Raw genomic sequence first — 16,409 nt, 5'->3', positions numbered from 1 at the left:
ACTGAACTCTTGACCCAGGTAAGAATACAAGGATTGTATTCTGTATACAACGTGTATGACTGATTGGTATTTCAGTGTCAGTGACACGTGCCTGTGGTTGTTATCACCTGAACAACAAGACGGTAACGACGTTAATGTCATGAACATACATACTGTGTATTTGAAAACTGTGTCACAAAGAGTTCCGGGAAACATGTACGGTGCATTAAAACTATCAACAACCTACATGTATGAATTTATACATATATACTCTTTAGCCAAATATATTTAGTTTATTCAGGAAAGATATGTGTGAACTTTGCACATTTCAAGAAGCACACCCAAAGTCACCAACAGTGGTGTTCAATGTCACTGGGTCAGGTTTAACGTCACTCTCCGTCAATAACGCGTATGCCCTTCGTGTGCATCAATAACCGCTTAGCACCTCCTGCCCATGGAAACGACGAGATTACGATTCACATCCTGGGGAGTGGTTGTCCACTCAGCTTGCAACCGTCTGTGGTTGAGGTTGTAGCCGGCGTAAAAGTCGGTCCAGCTCGTCCAAAAGTTGTTCGATGGGGTTCAAATCAGGCGATTTAGAGGGTCAAGGAAGAACGTTGATGTTGTGGTTTGTTACGAAGGCATTGGTGAGTGGAACTGTGTGAACACGGGCATTGTCATGCTGAAAAAAGCTTTGACTTTGACCATGATGGGTTGAACGTGGGCTAAGGATCTCGTCAGCGTATCGTTGTGCCGTAAGATTGCCTCGAATTCGCAAGATCTGTTCTGGCGTTGTAGGAGATGGCTACCCACATCATCACACTATCATCACCAAATCTGTCAAATTCTTGTACACATAACGTTCACCTCCCCGACGGTAAACGCGAGTCCTTCCATCCTGCCTACACCCGTGAAGGTCCGGGTTAGAATTGGCCTTTAGTAACCCATGTTTGTCGTAAGAGGCGACTAACGGGATCGGGTGGTCAGGCTCGCTGACTTGGTTGACACATGTCAACGGTTCCCAATTGCGCAGATCGATGCTCATGCTGTTGATCACTGGATTGTCTGGTCCAGACTCGACTACTTACAGACCGCCGCCATATAGCTGGTATATTGCTGAGTGTGGCGTAAAACTAAACTCACTCACTCACTCCATCCTGCCTACGAAGCATAAAAAGAGATTACAAGTTCAAGTTCAGTTTATTCTCAAATAACCACGTTTGGTGGTACAAGATAAATTCAAACATAATTCATTTAAATACATATAAATAAACATGACAAAATGACAGGTAGAACAGTTTCAAATGAAACATAATAATGCCATAAATTAAGAACTATTAAATGATTTGTTGTCTATAGAATGAGCTGATTGAGATTTAACCATTTTTGACTATGAGTTTATCTAATGCTAGCAGATATTTGGATAGATTTCTTATTTCTTTTGAATTTCTACCTTTAAATATTTTCTTCAATGTTGATAAATTGGGGAAGTACATATGTTTAGTTGGTAAATATTTCAATCTAATATCTGTAAGGGCTTCACATTTAAATAAGTAATGAAATTCGTCGCCTATTGCTGGTGAATTGCAAAGTTTACATGTTCTGTTTTTTCTAGCGATACCATACCAACGTCCAGTTTCTACCGGGAGACTGTGATTACAGGTTCTGTATTTCAAAATAGGAGAGTAAATATACGCTGGGAAGAGAAGATAGTTTTCAAATATGGGGATGTCTTTAATATGTTTATAGTAAAATCCCTTAGAGCTATTTCAATATCAGCTTTCCAACTTTGTTGGAATTGATCTTTTAATATAGTCTCCACTTGTGAAACTAGCCATTGGCATGGTACGCTTACAGGGTTATAGAATACAAAAGATAAGCAAAATTTTTCTAATAAAGATTTAACATGATGCATCGAGGGATCAAAATCATTCTCAAAGATACTTTGTACATATGCATAATTGTTGATCAGTTTTGATAATTTCTGCTGCATTCGAGGATTATTAAGTTTATGCCAGTAACAAATAATACGCTTAGCCGTGGTGATATATAAAGGAAATCTTCCGAGTTCTCCATATACCATAAAAGTAGGGGTAGAATTTCGTAAACCGCTGGCCAATTTTAGAAATTTTAAATGTTTTTTTCAATTATTTACAATTTTCATATGCCCAAGTTTCGCAGCCATACAAAAGAATTGGGGCTATCATAACATCAACTGCCTTAAGTCCCTTAAGTAAACAATCAAACGGGGTATTATGATTTCTAGAATTTTTAATAGACAAAACATTGCTTTGGATGCGCTTGCTGCAAGGTGTTTGATGGATAGATAAAATTTCCTATTTCTACTAAATGTCACTCCAAGATAAGTATAGTTATCTACAATATCAATTGGAGATTGTTCAAAGACAAATTTGAGTTTACAATTATTGGCAGGGCCACTTTCGTTTTATCAAGAATCACTTCTAATTTCCAGATTTTACAATATTTGCTAAAAGAATCTAAAGTAGAATCTGAGAGAGTTACCCGCCCTTGGGGGTTGATGACACGTTTAGGAAGGCTCTGTATTTTTCTCTGAAAATCTACAACACAAAAGGCAACTTGAAGTGGCGAATGTGTGTGATCAAAGGTCTACACACCAGTGGCTGTCTGAGTTCAAATTATGGAGGATCTGGCCACATACAGAGCAAGAATAGGAACTTTTCACCACCCACCCGGTACACGCCAGGTGACACGGTGCTGACAGATACACGCCATTCACTCAACGCCGCGATCATGATATTGATACCATGCCTTATCGTTTGATAATATGCGCTCTGATCTTCACAGTGCATTTGTCACTCTTTGCCCTTATCATATGTAACCAGCAGGCTATTCTCAATTACTCATTTGATAATTTTGTGCCGAAAGAAACAACATTTTATTGTGTTACGTGTGACGTCACCAACTCGAACTGTGACCTAATTCTGTCTATATACCATGCCTCTCATGCTGCCCTTGCACGAGCTTTGTGTCAATACTTGGTGACGACACGCTTCCCGTGCGAGTCGTCATTCAGCGACTGTTGTGCTCAATGATGTTGAGACAAACCCGGGACCCGTCACACTTGAACAAGTTCAACATAACTTACTCAGCGCAATTGAAAACATGAAAGCAGAATTAGCTACCGCCAAAAATGACCTAAGTTCACAGATCTCCTCTCTTCGGAAAGACATTAGTGCTATTAGTTCCAAGTGTGAACACCTCGAACACTCTGTAACAGATATTCGTGGAGATATAGATATCATCAAACAAAATCATTATATTGTGAACGACGACATTGATGCCCTCGCGGAGAAAGTCGATTCTGTGATCGAAAACATGTCCAACGTAGATACCGAACTAGACCGGCTGGAATCTTACAGCAGACGTAACAATATCATAATTCATGGTATACCCGAGGCTGACGGCGAGGAGAAATTTATGACATGCAGGCAGACAGCGTTATCCACTCTTAACGAGCACTACTTTCAAGACGTGGGGTGGGGAACGTCTGAAGTTATCCGCGCACATAGGCTTGGCGTTAGGCGGGTTAATGCTACCAGACCTCGACCAATGATTGTAAAGCTGCACATGTCTAACGATAAGGTGCGCACCCTGAAAGCAAGACCAGCATTCAAGTCAGCGGGACTTGGTATCTCCAGTGACCTAACGTCACGTCAACGTCAGCAACTTCAGGCTTTGAAGGGGACAAACATGTTCTGCTATTTCAAGAATGGCCAGCTGGTGACAGTACCTCGCTCAGCCAGTGGAGCTACCGGATCCACCAACGTACGGGATACCAGAGTTCTCACCCAAACGAGGAAACGGCAAGCGAGGCCGAAATCAACCCTGCCGTAGGATTCGGGCCGAGGCCCGGATCGTATCTCACAGGGTACTGCTGACAATGACACCGGCATTACACCCACTGAACACCGCTTGTGCAACGAAACTCTCTCATTTCTTTGTTGGAATATAAACGGACTTCGTAATAAATCAGGAGATGATGACTTTATAGATTATATTAGAAACTTTAATATTATTTGCCTTCTCGAAACCTTTGTGACTTTAATTACGACATGAATTGGTTGGTTGATTACAAAGTTTTTTCAAGTTCAGCTGTGAAACTGTCCGATTATGGCAGACTTTCGGGAGGTGTGTGCGTGTGTATACATCAGTCTATTAGCAAGTTTTGTAAGTTCATAACTACAGATATCGACAATTTGATATGTATACACATGTCAAAAGCTTTATTTGCTATTGATAAGCATGTTAATTTGATATGCACATATATACCACCTGAAGGCTCTACTTATTACAACCATGTTGATACCAGTTGTAGTCTAGATAAATTTGAGGAATTTGTATTAGATATACAATCGGAACTTAGTGATTCACATACTGTTTTGTGTGGTGATCTAAGTTCCCGAACTGGTAATGTAAATAACCCTTCAACATCCTCACGTGGTGATATATTACATAGATACTTTCCATTTCATGAAGATGATGATGTTAGTGTTGAAAATCGGAAGTCTCATGATACATCTACAAACAAATTTGACCAGAAACCTTTAGATACTAGTATATGTTACGCATTGCAATTGTTTATCGTTAATGGGAGAGTATATGGCGATTTACAAGGGGAATATACATTTTGTGCGAATCAAGGTGCTAGTGTCAATGATTATTTTATATGCTCGCCCGATTTCTTCCAGTACATAGGCAGGTTGAATATTGGGGATCGGCATGAATCTGACCATTTACCTCTTGAATTAACTTGTAAGTTCCCCAATATTAATCATAGCATGAACGATGATAACGGGTCCACAAATATCAAACGACTTGTGTGGAATGATAATGTGGCAAGCACTTTCTTATCGAACGTGAAAGAAAACATAACTTCGTTTGGAGGAATTCTACTCGGAACAATTGATACAGATGTAAATGGAGCCATAAATGACTTTGTCGAACTGTTATCGACTTCAGCTAGTTGCGTGCTCAAAAATGTGAATCGCAAAGACCGAACAAATACTCTAAATACAGATTGTAGAAATGCGCGACGCAATGCTCGTAAACATCTTCGCAGATTCAGAGTGACTCGTAGTAATTATGATAGACGGAAATATTGCGAAAGTAGAAATAAGTATAAAGCTTGTTGTCGAAAGTATAAGTTTGATATGAGAATCTGCAGGCAAGAAAGGTTAGAAAGATCTATAAACAGCCCGTCTGCATTTTGGAAAAGTATCCGCCTTTTACAAAAAAGAAATACGTCCGGAAATAGCATAACTAAAACTCAATGGTTAAATCATTTCAAAGATGTATATTCAAACGGTGAGATATTAGACTCAACATTCGACGATGAAATTAACACTGTAGATTCCAATAATGACTATTATAAACAGAAGTAGATTAACTTGTACTAGACAGTCCTATTGCTGAACAGGAAATATTAGAAGCGATAAATCATCTTTAAAATGGGAAGGCTGCTGAACCTGACTTTATCATAATAGAAATGATAAAGTGTTCTAAATTCGAAATTATGCCGTTCCTTACGAAATGTTTCAATAAGCTGTTTGAACATGGAATTTTCTCCTGCAGTTGGTCAAGCTCTATAATAAATCCACTTCATAAAAAAGGGCGACAGAAACGATCCAGATAATTATCGGGGTATATTATTAATGAGTATCTTGGGGAAAGTATTTACGTTGATATTGAACAATAGACTATCAAACTGGGCGAATATGCGTGATAAGATTCCTGAATCCCAGGCAGGATTTAGAAAGGGATATTCTACCACTGATCATATATTTACTCTGTATGCACTAGTCCAAAAATCACTATCAAAAAGAAAACATAAGTTGTACATAGCATTTGTAGATTTTAAAAAGGCATTCGACTCAGTCAATCGTTTTAAATTATGGAAGTGTCTACGCAAGGCAGGTTTACGAGGGAAAATGGTTAGCATTCTCAAATCAATGTATTCTAACGTTCGATCTTGTGTGCCTTGCAAAGACGGGGTTATAGATTTTTTTCAATTGCCCACTTGGTTTAAAACAACGTCGCTGCTTAAGTCCACTCCTATTTTCCTTCTTCATTAGTGATATCAATTTAGCTGGAAAACATGGAATCCAAATGTACCCAGATCTTGTAGAAGTCCTAATGCTCCTTTTTGCTCACGACGTTATTTTAGTTTCGGATACTGTGGTCGGTTTACAAAATCAATTAAATATCTTAGAAAGTTATACTAAAGAATGGAAGTTAACAGTAAATTTAAGCAAAACAGAAATTGTGATATTTAGGAGGGGCGGTCCCGTGGCCACAAACGAACGCTGGTTTTATGATGGTCAGTTGATTAATATATCCGATCAATATTCTTACTTAGGGTTTTTGTTTTCAAACAGAATGAACTTGAATAAATGTGCACATAACTTAACTTTACGTGGAAAAAAGGCTTTAATACAAGTTTTATCGGTTTTATACAAAGTTGGAACTATGTCACCCAATGTGTTTTTTAAGATATTTAATTCTCAGATTCAACCCATTTTATTATATGGATCTGAAATATGGGGTTTTCAGCGTTTTGATTGTATTGAGAGAGTGCATCTTTTAGCCTGAAAAAAGTACCTCAATGTAAGCTCAAAGACACCTAACTGCATGGTATATGGCGAATGTGGCAGATTTCCTTTGTATATCAATTCTCAAATAAGATGTTTAAAATATTGGTTTAAGGTTCTAAATATGCAAGAACAACGTGTGCCAAAATTAGCATACAATATGCTTTTAAATCTGGTAGTTTGGGAAAACACACTTGGGTTACTGATATCTGAAATTTATTATTTTCCCACGGTTTCGGTTTCGTATGGTTGAGCCAAACAATTGGCGATTTGAACTGGTTTATTAATGAATTTCGTGTTAGATCAATAAATATGTTCAATCAAGAATGGAAATCCACCCACCCTAGATTCAAGCTCACGATATGAATATTACAGGACCTTTAAAACGTTACTCCAACCAGAAAAATACTTATCAATAATTACAACATATAGTTTAAGAACAATGTTCGTAAAGTATCGTTTAGGTTTGTTTTCTTTAATGATTAATGAGGGTAGAAAATCTTCTGTCCAGAAAGAAAGTCGATATTGTCCTTTACGTAACGTTGGAATAGAAAATGAAATTCATTTTACCCTGATATGTCCTTGTTATCACGAATTAAGACAGAAATATATACCGCACCATCTTCTTGCAAAGCAGCCCCATTATGCATATATATCTTTGTTACAAACCAATAATGAAAATATTCTTGCTCAATTGTCCTTATATATAGAATATGCATTAGCTAAAAGAGATCTTCTTATAAAGCGAATTGTATACCCTTAAATAAATATGTAAATATCCAGAATATTCCTTTATCACTCTAACTCTCATGTATATGGGCCGGAGGCCTTTCATACAATAAACCTCTTTTGACTTTGACTTTGAATCTAAAGTACTCTGTAGTTCGGATGCGTTATCTGCAAAAAGAACTGTGTCGTCGGCATAAAGGAGTACAATAAATGATACACATAACTGTATGTTTACATTCTCGAGCATAACACTTTTACAACTGTCTTCAACGAGAAATTGTTCTAAATCATTAATGAATAAACAAAATAAAAGAGGTGAAAGATTTTGCCCTTGGCGGACGCCCGAATAACATGGAAAATAATCTGAGAACTTATCATTTGAATATACACAAGATTTGATATTTGCATACATGTTTTGTATAAGCGTAAAAAACTTACCTGTAATTCCATTGTTAACTATTTTTTGCCAAGTCCAAGCCTCAATACATTATCGAAAGCTTTAGAAAAATCTATGAACGCACAATATAAGTATAACTTTCTTTTACAAGTCTTTAAAATCCGAGTAAGCATGTTTCAAAACAAATATGTTGTCGTTTGTAGAATGTTCTTTCCTAAAACCTGCCTGCAAGAAAATGTTCAGTCTATTGTTCAATATACTAGTGAAAAACTTTCCGAATTAGCTTAAAATAGTGATTGTCTATAGGCATTGGGGTCTGATTTCTGGCCTTTACCTTTGTATATAGGTCTAATAGAGCCAGTCAACCGTGCTTCAGGCATTATTCCTGTGGAGAACATCAAATTGAAATAATCAACAAACAAAGGACCAAGTAAATCAGAGGAATCAAGGCCATCAATACCAGAAGTTTTATTTCGTTTTAGCTTTTTGATAGCATGTGTCACTTCTGTCAAAGTAATGTCATCCTTTAATATGTGATCATCATAATCTTTAATTTCTTGATCTATTTCAAAATCAGGAGTAGTCTGTTTACTATTGATATGCTTGAAATGTTCAAAAAATCCTTTTATGTCTGGTATTTCAGAATTATCATATTTGTTACTTTTTGTTAGCATTTTCCAGAATTCTTTAGGGGAATGCGTTTGTTTTTTCTGATCCAGTGGAAGAATTCATTTTTATACTTGTTTATATGTTTATTCAGACATTTCTTATATTCTTTTTAACATCGGCAATATTCAGCCTAATTAGAATTCGTCTTACTTTTAAAATACAAACGATTTGATTTTTGAAAGCATTTACTTTTTTCTCGACATTCTTTTCCAATCCAAGGCTTATCATTGCAATCTCGTTTCGACACTGGTGGAGGCGAGGGTCTCACTGAACCAAACTTGCTTCTATCGTCCACGAGGCCACCAAGCAGGATGTCCCCGAGTTCACTGCAGTCGTGCTTGACGATGTTGTAGTGTGAGAATGACGCCTCTGACCGGAAATCTAGGTCGGATTCCTTCTTCTCATAGACGGTTGCACACGATCTGGTCCGAAATCTCAGCAGTCCTGGTATTGTTGATGCGGTGGATGTTGCAGTGGTGGTCCATCCCGTAGGTGGCGTAACCGGATGTAACACTGATGGGCAGGCGTTGTTACAGGCGTTGTTACATGACGGACCTGTGACGGTCATGAGTTGAGCCCTGTTGTTGATAACAATCCCATTGCGCTTCACTCAGTCTCGGCATAACTGTGCTGCGTTTGACGGCGTAATACTGAGATATGGAAATCGGGAACCTTTTATAGGGATTTTATTCAAGTGGCACGTGCAAAACATGCAGATCTCTCAAACAGATTCATTAAGAGTGAATGCGTTTGGGCGAACAGTTGAATTTGTTATATTGTAATTTCTTGTCGGTGATCAATGCTTAACGCCTGTGACACCACAATCTATCGGCTTGTCACATTATACCGTATCTTTCTGCATCAAATAATAAAAATGTCCCATTTGCGTTTCATTTTTTGAAGAGTATGTAACATAAAAGCCAGCACATAATCCGTCTTTCAGACTTAAGGTAATCTTTTGGGCGTACAAGGCAGGATTATATAAATTGCACCTAATGACACCATAATGCTCGTGAAAAGGGGAAACAAATCCTGCTCTACTGCCAGCAACCGCCACACAGATATAATTAAGAAACGCATAACACAAATTACACTTGCGTCAGTAAAGAGTGAACGTTTATGTCAGTATAACTGATCAATTCGAACGGAATGTATTGATAGAATGAGTGAGTGAGTGAACAAATATGGTTTAATATCTTTTCTAGCCATATCTCGATGGCGGACACCAACTGTGGTGTTCACACATTTTGGTCAAGTTGGGATTCGAACCTAGATTTCAATAGTTTGTCTGTCTTACTGCTTTTCATGTAGGTTAACACTATGCATACAAAACAAGAGTGTTCCCGTTATTAGTTAATTCAATGGAGGAAGATTTAAAGATTAGGCATTAGTATCACAGTGTGAAAATAATTCTATTCGAAAATAAGTTTATTCTTCCAGAAATATGCAGTATATCGATATTGATGAGTTGTTAATACTGTGCCTCACCATGGCTGAAACCTGTTATAACGATAGCGACCACATACGTTGTGACAGGTGCTCTTGTAATGCATGTTTGTATCGCGATGTGTACAGTCCAGCAATGCATACTGTCACAAATCCGACGAGTCGTACCTTGCGATGTCGCAGGGAGGGAGGTATGTGCATGTACCAGGCGGCAGATTTGGGTTTTTTTATTTCTCCCTATTAACCTGAACACTAGAAGGGGAGATACAGAAATGCACGGTGTCTTGGTTACATCCGGAAGGTGTGCGTGCGTGTCTGTGTCTTCCCTCTCCTCTACATACAGCACAAGTAACGGAGCAGAATGAGTTCGTGCAAGGTGTCATTTTCTTCTCTTTAATTTCTCTGTAGAGGCGATTTGAGGCGACTGTGAAGCCTTAAAGTTCATCACGTTGCGACCAGCAATGCTGGTTCCTGTTACGCATACCATTTTTCGAACTTTTGACATCTGGAAATGTCTGCTATCACCATCTTTTCAAACCTTTGACATCTGCAAATATCTGTTATTACCAAAAAAGGCGTATTCTCCATATGTCTGCATTGAAACTTTGATTGCCAATGTGTTCAACTTCTTTAGTTTAGAGAAAGTTTATTCAGCTATAAACAAAACTGAGCAATTAGGGATGGTCTCAACAGTTAAATCGGGAAGAAAACAGAAGCTCGACAACTTTGACAAGGACGTCATTCGTCGAACGGTTTACAGGCTCTATGACCAGAACGTACCACCAACATGTCGTAGAATCCAGGCAGAAATGGGCAACTCCATAAACACTTCTAAAACAACACTTGTCATTGCTCTTTATGAGCTGGGGTTCAGGTACAAAGGTCGGGGGGATGACAGGGCGTATTCAGGGAAAAATATTATTCTCACTGTGAGATCTAGCTATCTCCGCAGTATTGACGAGTACAGCTCTCTGGATTTCCAAGTCTTCACCTGGATGAGACATGGGTAAATAAACCATTCCACTAACTACATGTGGTTGCCCACGGGCGTCTCCAGCAGAGCGCCCACTGTCCCACCCGGTAAGGGGAGACGACTCATGGTACTCCATGCCAGTACGCGTGAACTGAGACTTATTGATGGATGTGCACTTGTGTTTGACGCCAAGGCCAAGACTGGTGATTATCACCAAGAAATGAATGGTGAAGTTTTTCTAGACTGGAACCTAATTTGTCTGGATAAACCGAGCTTCATTGCAATCACGAACCCGACAGTGTCACATGCACAGATGGCTCTGAAGCGGGCATGCGGAGTACTTGAAGTCATAAGGAGTGCCCTTCAGGCCCACTGAGACAAAAGTCCCGTTGATGGAAAAGATACGAGTCAACAAAACACTAGTTGTGTTTCAATATTCTTAACAGTAAAAGTTATAACAAGCATTTTTGTTGATATAAATTCCATTTAAGGATGTCAGCCATGCATCATCATTATTGATTATACATTTTATACCAAAATGTAAATTTCAAATAAATGCTGTCGCCAAGAAATAAAAATTGAACACCACTGAAACCCAAACCAACAAGTAATACCACGATTAGCGTTTCAACTGCTCCTCCTCCCATCCTCCTCCCGCCCTTCCCATCTCCCCCTTCTCTTCGATTCTGTTTTACCCTTTCTGTGTCCCCTCCCCAAAACATATAATTCCACCATATACGTTCCTATCTCCCCCCAGCTTGTCAAACAACCTGTGCTACGTGCCGTCCACACAGAACAAGATCAAACAACTTAAAACACCGGTATAGGATGCTGCATATATTTAAAAATCGAATTCGCATAGAAAAAAATTTACGCAAGGCTCCAATTGTCCCTATATTAGACGGGTCTTTCAGCATTTCGGCAGTTCTGCTTTCGGAGTTTTCAGACACAGACCTCTCTCCTTATCAGACACCGGGTTTTGTACAATATGTTGAAGCTCTCTGGAATATGTGTTGCTCTTCTGGGACTTGTCCTCACTGTTAACGGACAGACAGGTACGTGATCCTTCACCTGTTGTCAGGTATATACACTTTCTCAATTAGCCAGTTGAGGTTCCCTTAACGTTACACCGATGACATTGTTGATCGAATGTATACAGATATATGTTTAACAGACTCGTTGTCTTAACGCTGTGAAAAAGTCGTCAAAATCGGCTTCGTTTGTTTATTGTGGTGTCAAGTATTCACTCTAACTAAACATTGTTATCAGTTAAGAATCAAGGTTAACACTAAATTTCAAGGAAACGTCACTTTCTGTGTCGAGATTGTATGGAAACTGAACGAAATTCATATACATTATATCATCAATTACCGATACAGCGCCAATCGAAGCATCTTTGAATTAACAGAATACAACAGCTCTGTAGAACCAGCCTTTAAAGTCAACCAAAGTGTTCCTGCTCAGTTCACTGGAGAAAGACGTACAATCACCTATATTAGTTAGTCCTAGAGCTTCGTTACAGTCAGTAAGAATGGTTCCTTATGATCCTTAAAAGTGTCAGGTGCTGCTTCTCAAGTTGAAACTAAAACATTTAACCGGGAATCAGTCCGTAAGAGAACTAGGTCACTACAAACGAGTACAAACTAGAGCGGCAGTTCACATTCAAAGGTAATATCACACGAGAACAGTGATTATGTAGTACCTTCCAGATATTCACGTCTAAACATAGCACAAGTTTAAATGTAGCATACCCCTGCCACTCACTCACAACCCACTAGACTTTGTTACACAATAAAATTCTCTGCCGCATAACAAAAGCCACTAGAAAAGGCACACCATTGTTCTTTAGAGTGAATCATAGATAAGTTTAGTTATCAGTGACATTTTATACAGACCATCGTGCTTGTTTACAGTGGCACCGGACCCTCGATGTAATGCCTTCCCAAATGGCGAAGGGAACATTATGGCTGAAGGCTTGGGGTGTAGATACTACCTCTCGTGTTTTAACTTCATCATCAATCGCGACCCCATGGCCTGTGCTGGAGAAACCTTGTTCAACCCCAACTCTGGCATGTGTGATGCGGAGGAATGCACCGACAATCGCGGTGTATCTAATTATGGTAGGTTCCCTGTTGCTACCTTTATACCAGAACTATGTTCATGACCACACATATCACAACTATGTTCATGACCACACATATCACAACTATGTTCATGATCACACATATCACAACTATGTTCATGATCACACATATCACAACTATGTTCATGACCACACATATCACAACAATGTTCATGACCGCACATATCACAACAATGTTCATGACCACACTTATCACACATATCACAACTATGTTCATGACCACACATATCACAACTATGTTCATGACCACACATACCACAACTATGTTCATGATCACACATATCACAACTATGTTCATGACAACACATATCACAACTATGTTCATGATCACACATATCACAACTATGTTCATGACCACACATATCACAACTATGTTCATGATCACACATATCACAACTATGTTCATCACCACACATATTACAGCTATGTTCATGACCACACATATCACAACTATGTTGATGACCACACATACCACAACTATGTTCATGACCACACATATCACAACTATGTTCATCGCCACACATATCACAACTATGTTCATGACCACACATGTCAGCAGCTATGTTCATGACCACACATCCACAATTATGTTCATGACCACACATATCAACTATGTTCATCACCACACATATCACAGCTATGTTCATGACCCACATATCACAACTATGTTCATCACACACATATCACAACTATGTTCATCACCACATGTCACAACTATGTTCATGACCACACATATCACAACTATGTTCATGAAACACATATCACAACTATGTTCATGACCAACATATCACAACTATGTTCATGACCACATATCACAACTATGTTCATACATATCCACACATACCACAACTATGTTCATGACCACACATATCACAACTATGTTCATCACCACATATCACAACTATGTTCATGACCACATGTCACAACTATGATCATGACCCACATATCACAACTATGTTCATGACCACACATATCACAGCTATGTTCATGACCACACATATCACAACAATGTTCATGACTACACATATCACAAATATGTTCATGACCACACATATCACAACTATGTTCATGACCACACATATCACAGCTATGTTCATTACCACACATATCACAACAATGTTCATGACCGCACATATCACAACTATGTTATGTTCATGACCATCACCACATATCACAACTATGTTCATCACCACACATATCACAACTATGTTCGCGACCACATATCACAGCTATGTTCATGACCACACATATCACAACTATGTTCATCACCACACATATCACAACTATGTTCATCACCACACATATCACAGCTATGTTCATTACCACACATATCACAACAATGTTCATGACCGCACATATCACAACTATGTTCATGACCACACATATCACAGCCATGTTCATCACCACACATATCACAGCTATGTTCATGACCACACATATCACAGCTATGTTCATGACCACACATACCACAACTATGTTCATCACCACACATACCACAACTATGTTCATCACCCACATATCACAGCTATGTTCATTACCACACATATCACAATGTTCTATGTATTCACTATGTTCGCACATATCACTGGCTATGTTCATGACATATCACAGCTATGTTCATCACCACACATATCACAACCACATACCCGGCATGTTCATCACCACACATACCACAACCAGTACCGGTGGCATCAGAGCCAGGTGTCATAACAGAAATAACATAACTTACTGTTACTATTACAATTACACCACTTCGAACCTTACAGTCTATTTGGACTAACACGATTCTCCTCGTGCGCACCGGGATAGATTTGATCTTCAGTGACCCATGCTTGTCGAGGAGACGACTAGCTGGGTCGAGATTGATCAGGCTCGCTGATTTGGTTGGCACCTGTCATCGTATCCCCAATTGCGTATATCGATGTTCATGCTGATGCTGTTAAACACTGGATTGTCTGGTTCACCAGGCTCAATTATTTACAGACCGCCGCTATATAGCTGGAAAATCGCTGAGTGCGGCGTAAAACTAAACTCTCTCACTCCCCGTCCAGCGCTCTCCTGATGTTGCTGGAATATTGCTACAAATAGTGTAATTACGCTCTCATTCATGCTTGATTAATGCATGCATGCATGCATGCATGCATGCATGTATGTATGTATGTATGTATGTATGTATGTATGTATGTATGTATGTATGTATGTATGTATGTATGTATGTATGTATGTATGTATGTATGTGTGTATGTATGTATGTATGTATGTATGTATGTATGTATGTATGTATGTATGTATGTATGTGTGTATGTATGTATGTGTGTGTGTATGTATGTATGTGTGTGTATGTATGTGTATGTATGTGTATGTAATGTGTGTATGTATGTATGTATGTATGTATGTATGTGTGTATGTATGTATGTATGTGTGTAATGTATGTGTATGTATGTATGTATGTATGTATGTATGTATGTATGTATGTATGTATGTATGTATGTAATAATAATGTATGTATGTATGTATGTATGTAATGTATGTATGTATGTATGTATGTATGTATGTATGTATGTATGTATGTATGTATACATGTGCGTGCGTATGAATTAATGATGAATCTGTAATGCCACATGATGAAGTTATGAGGCTGATCTCATTATGTATATTTTGAACAGACTGTGAAGAGGGTGCTCTACCAAATGATTGTTCCCGTTTCAACATCTGTTTCAACACGCCCAATGACACCACCATCTTCCAGTGTGGCGAGGATACCTACTACCACAACGCAAAGCGCGTGTGCGTCCATCCTGACGCGTTTCCGAACCTGCCACGAGAACAGGGCTGTACCTACAACCCCCTTTAACCGCAGCCACAACTTCAGCATCTACGTCCACAACAGCTACAGCATCTACCGTGCAAGCAACTATTTTGTTGTCTATGACAAGTGTTTACAACATAGGGGGAGGGGGGTTCAGTATTATTCTTTAGACAAATGTAGAGATAACATGTTCATAAAAACATAAAAATGATATTACAAATGAGCAATAAAATGTGAAAAGAAAAAATCCTTTATTTCTGATTTTGTCTGACTATTCAACAGACATTGTTGATGCATTTCCAATAAGGTTGAGGTCGGGCGATTCGGAAGGCCATGGAAGCACTGTAATGTTTTCATTCTGAAGATACTTAATAGTGGCATGTGCTGTGTAGGGCCTGGAACAACTCCCTCTGGTGGTCAAAGATGGGAACCATGTGAATCCTTTAGATTACGTCTGTGTACCGAATAACAGTTACATTTCCCTGAAGGCGCACATTTCTGCGTGTAAGATATCGCTCCCCACAACATGACACTTTCACCACACTACTGCCCAGCCTCCAGGCGTCCATTGGAATTGTTTCGATTTACAGATGTGAGTTGCGGTATAACGATATTCTTTCATTTAACTAATAAAT

The 16,409-nt window shown here is 38.8% G+C and overlaps 1 protein-coding gene across 1 annotated transcript; it reads left to right on the top strand.

The window, feature by feature from the left end:
- The first annotated feature begins 11,771 nt into the window (after nucleotides 1–11,771).
- On the top strand, nucleotides 11,772–16,001 carry LOC124261716. Its single transcript, XM_046696059.1, has 3 exons — nucleotides 11,772–11,877; nucleotides 12,736–12,942; nucleotides 15,632–16,001. The coding sequence occupies exons 1-3, from the start codon at nucleotides 11,811–11,813 to the stop codon at nucleotides 15,817–15,819; spliced, it is 462 nt and encodes a 153-aa protein (XP_046552015.1). The 5' UTR covers nucleotides 11,772–11,810; the 3' UTR covers nucleotides 15,820–16,001.
- The last annotated feature ends 408 nt before the right edge of the window (nucleotides 16,002–16,409 follow it).

The sequence above is a fragment of the Haliotis rubra genome, unplaced genomic scaffold (assembly GCF_003918875.1).
Source record: "Haliotis rubra isolate DU_JTF1 unplaced genomic scaffold, ASM391887v1 Scf805, whole genome shotgun sequence".
NCBI lineage: Eukaryota > Metazoa > Mollusca > Gastropoda > Lepetellida > Haliotidae > Haliotis > Haliotis rubra.
This window is presented reverse-complemented; position numbering and strand designations above follow the sequence as displayed.

Bases quoted from the DNA above. Each gene is read 5' to 3' on its own strand.
- LOC124261716 (XM_046696059.1), top strand. From the start codon at position 11,811: ATGTTGAAGCTCTCTGGAATATGTGTTGCTCTTCTGGGACTTGTCCTC. The intron at 11,878-12,735 runs GTACGTGATCCT...GCTTGTTTACAG, and splicing joins CACTGTTAACGGACAGACAG to TGGCACCGGACCCTCGATGT. The intron at 12,943-15,631 runs GTAGGTTCCCTG...TATTTTGAACAG, and splicing joins TCGCGGTGTATCTAATTATG to ACTGTGAAGAGGGTGCTCTA.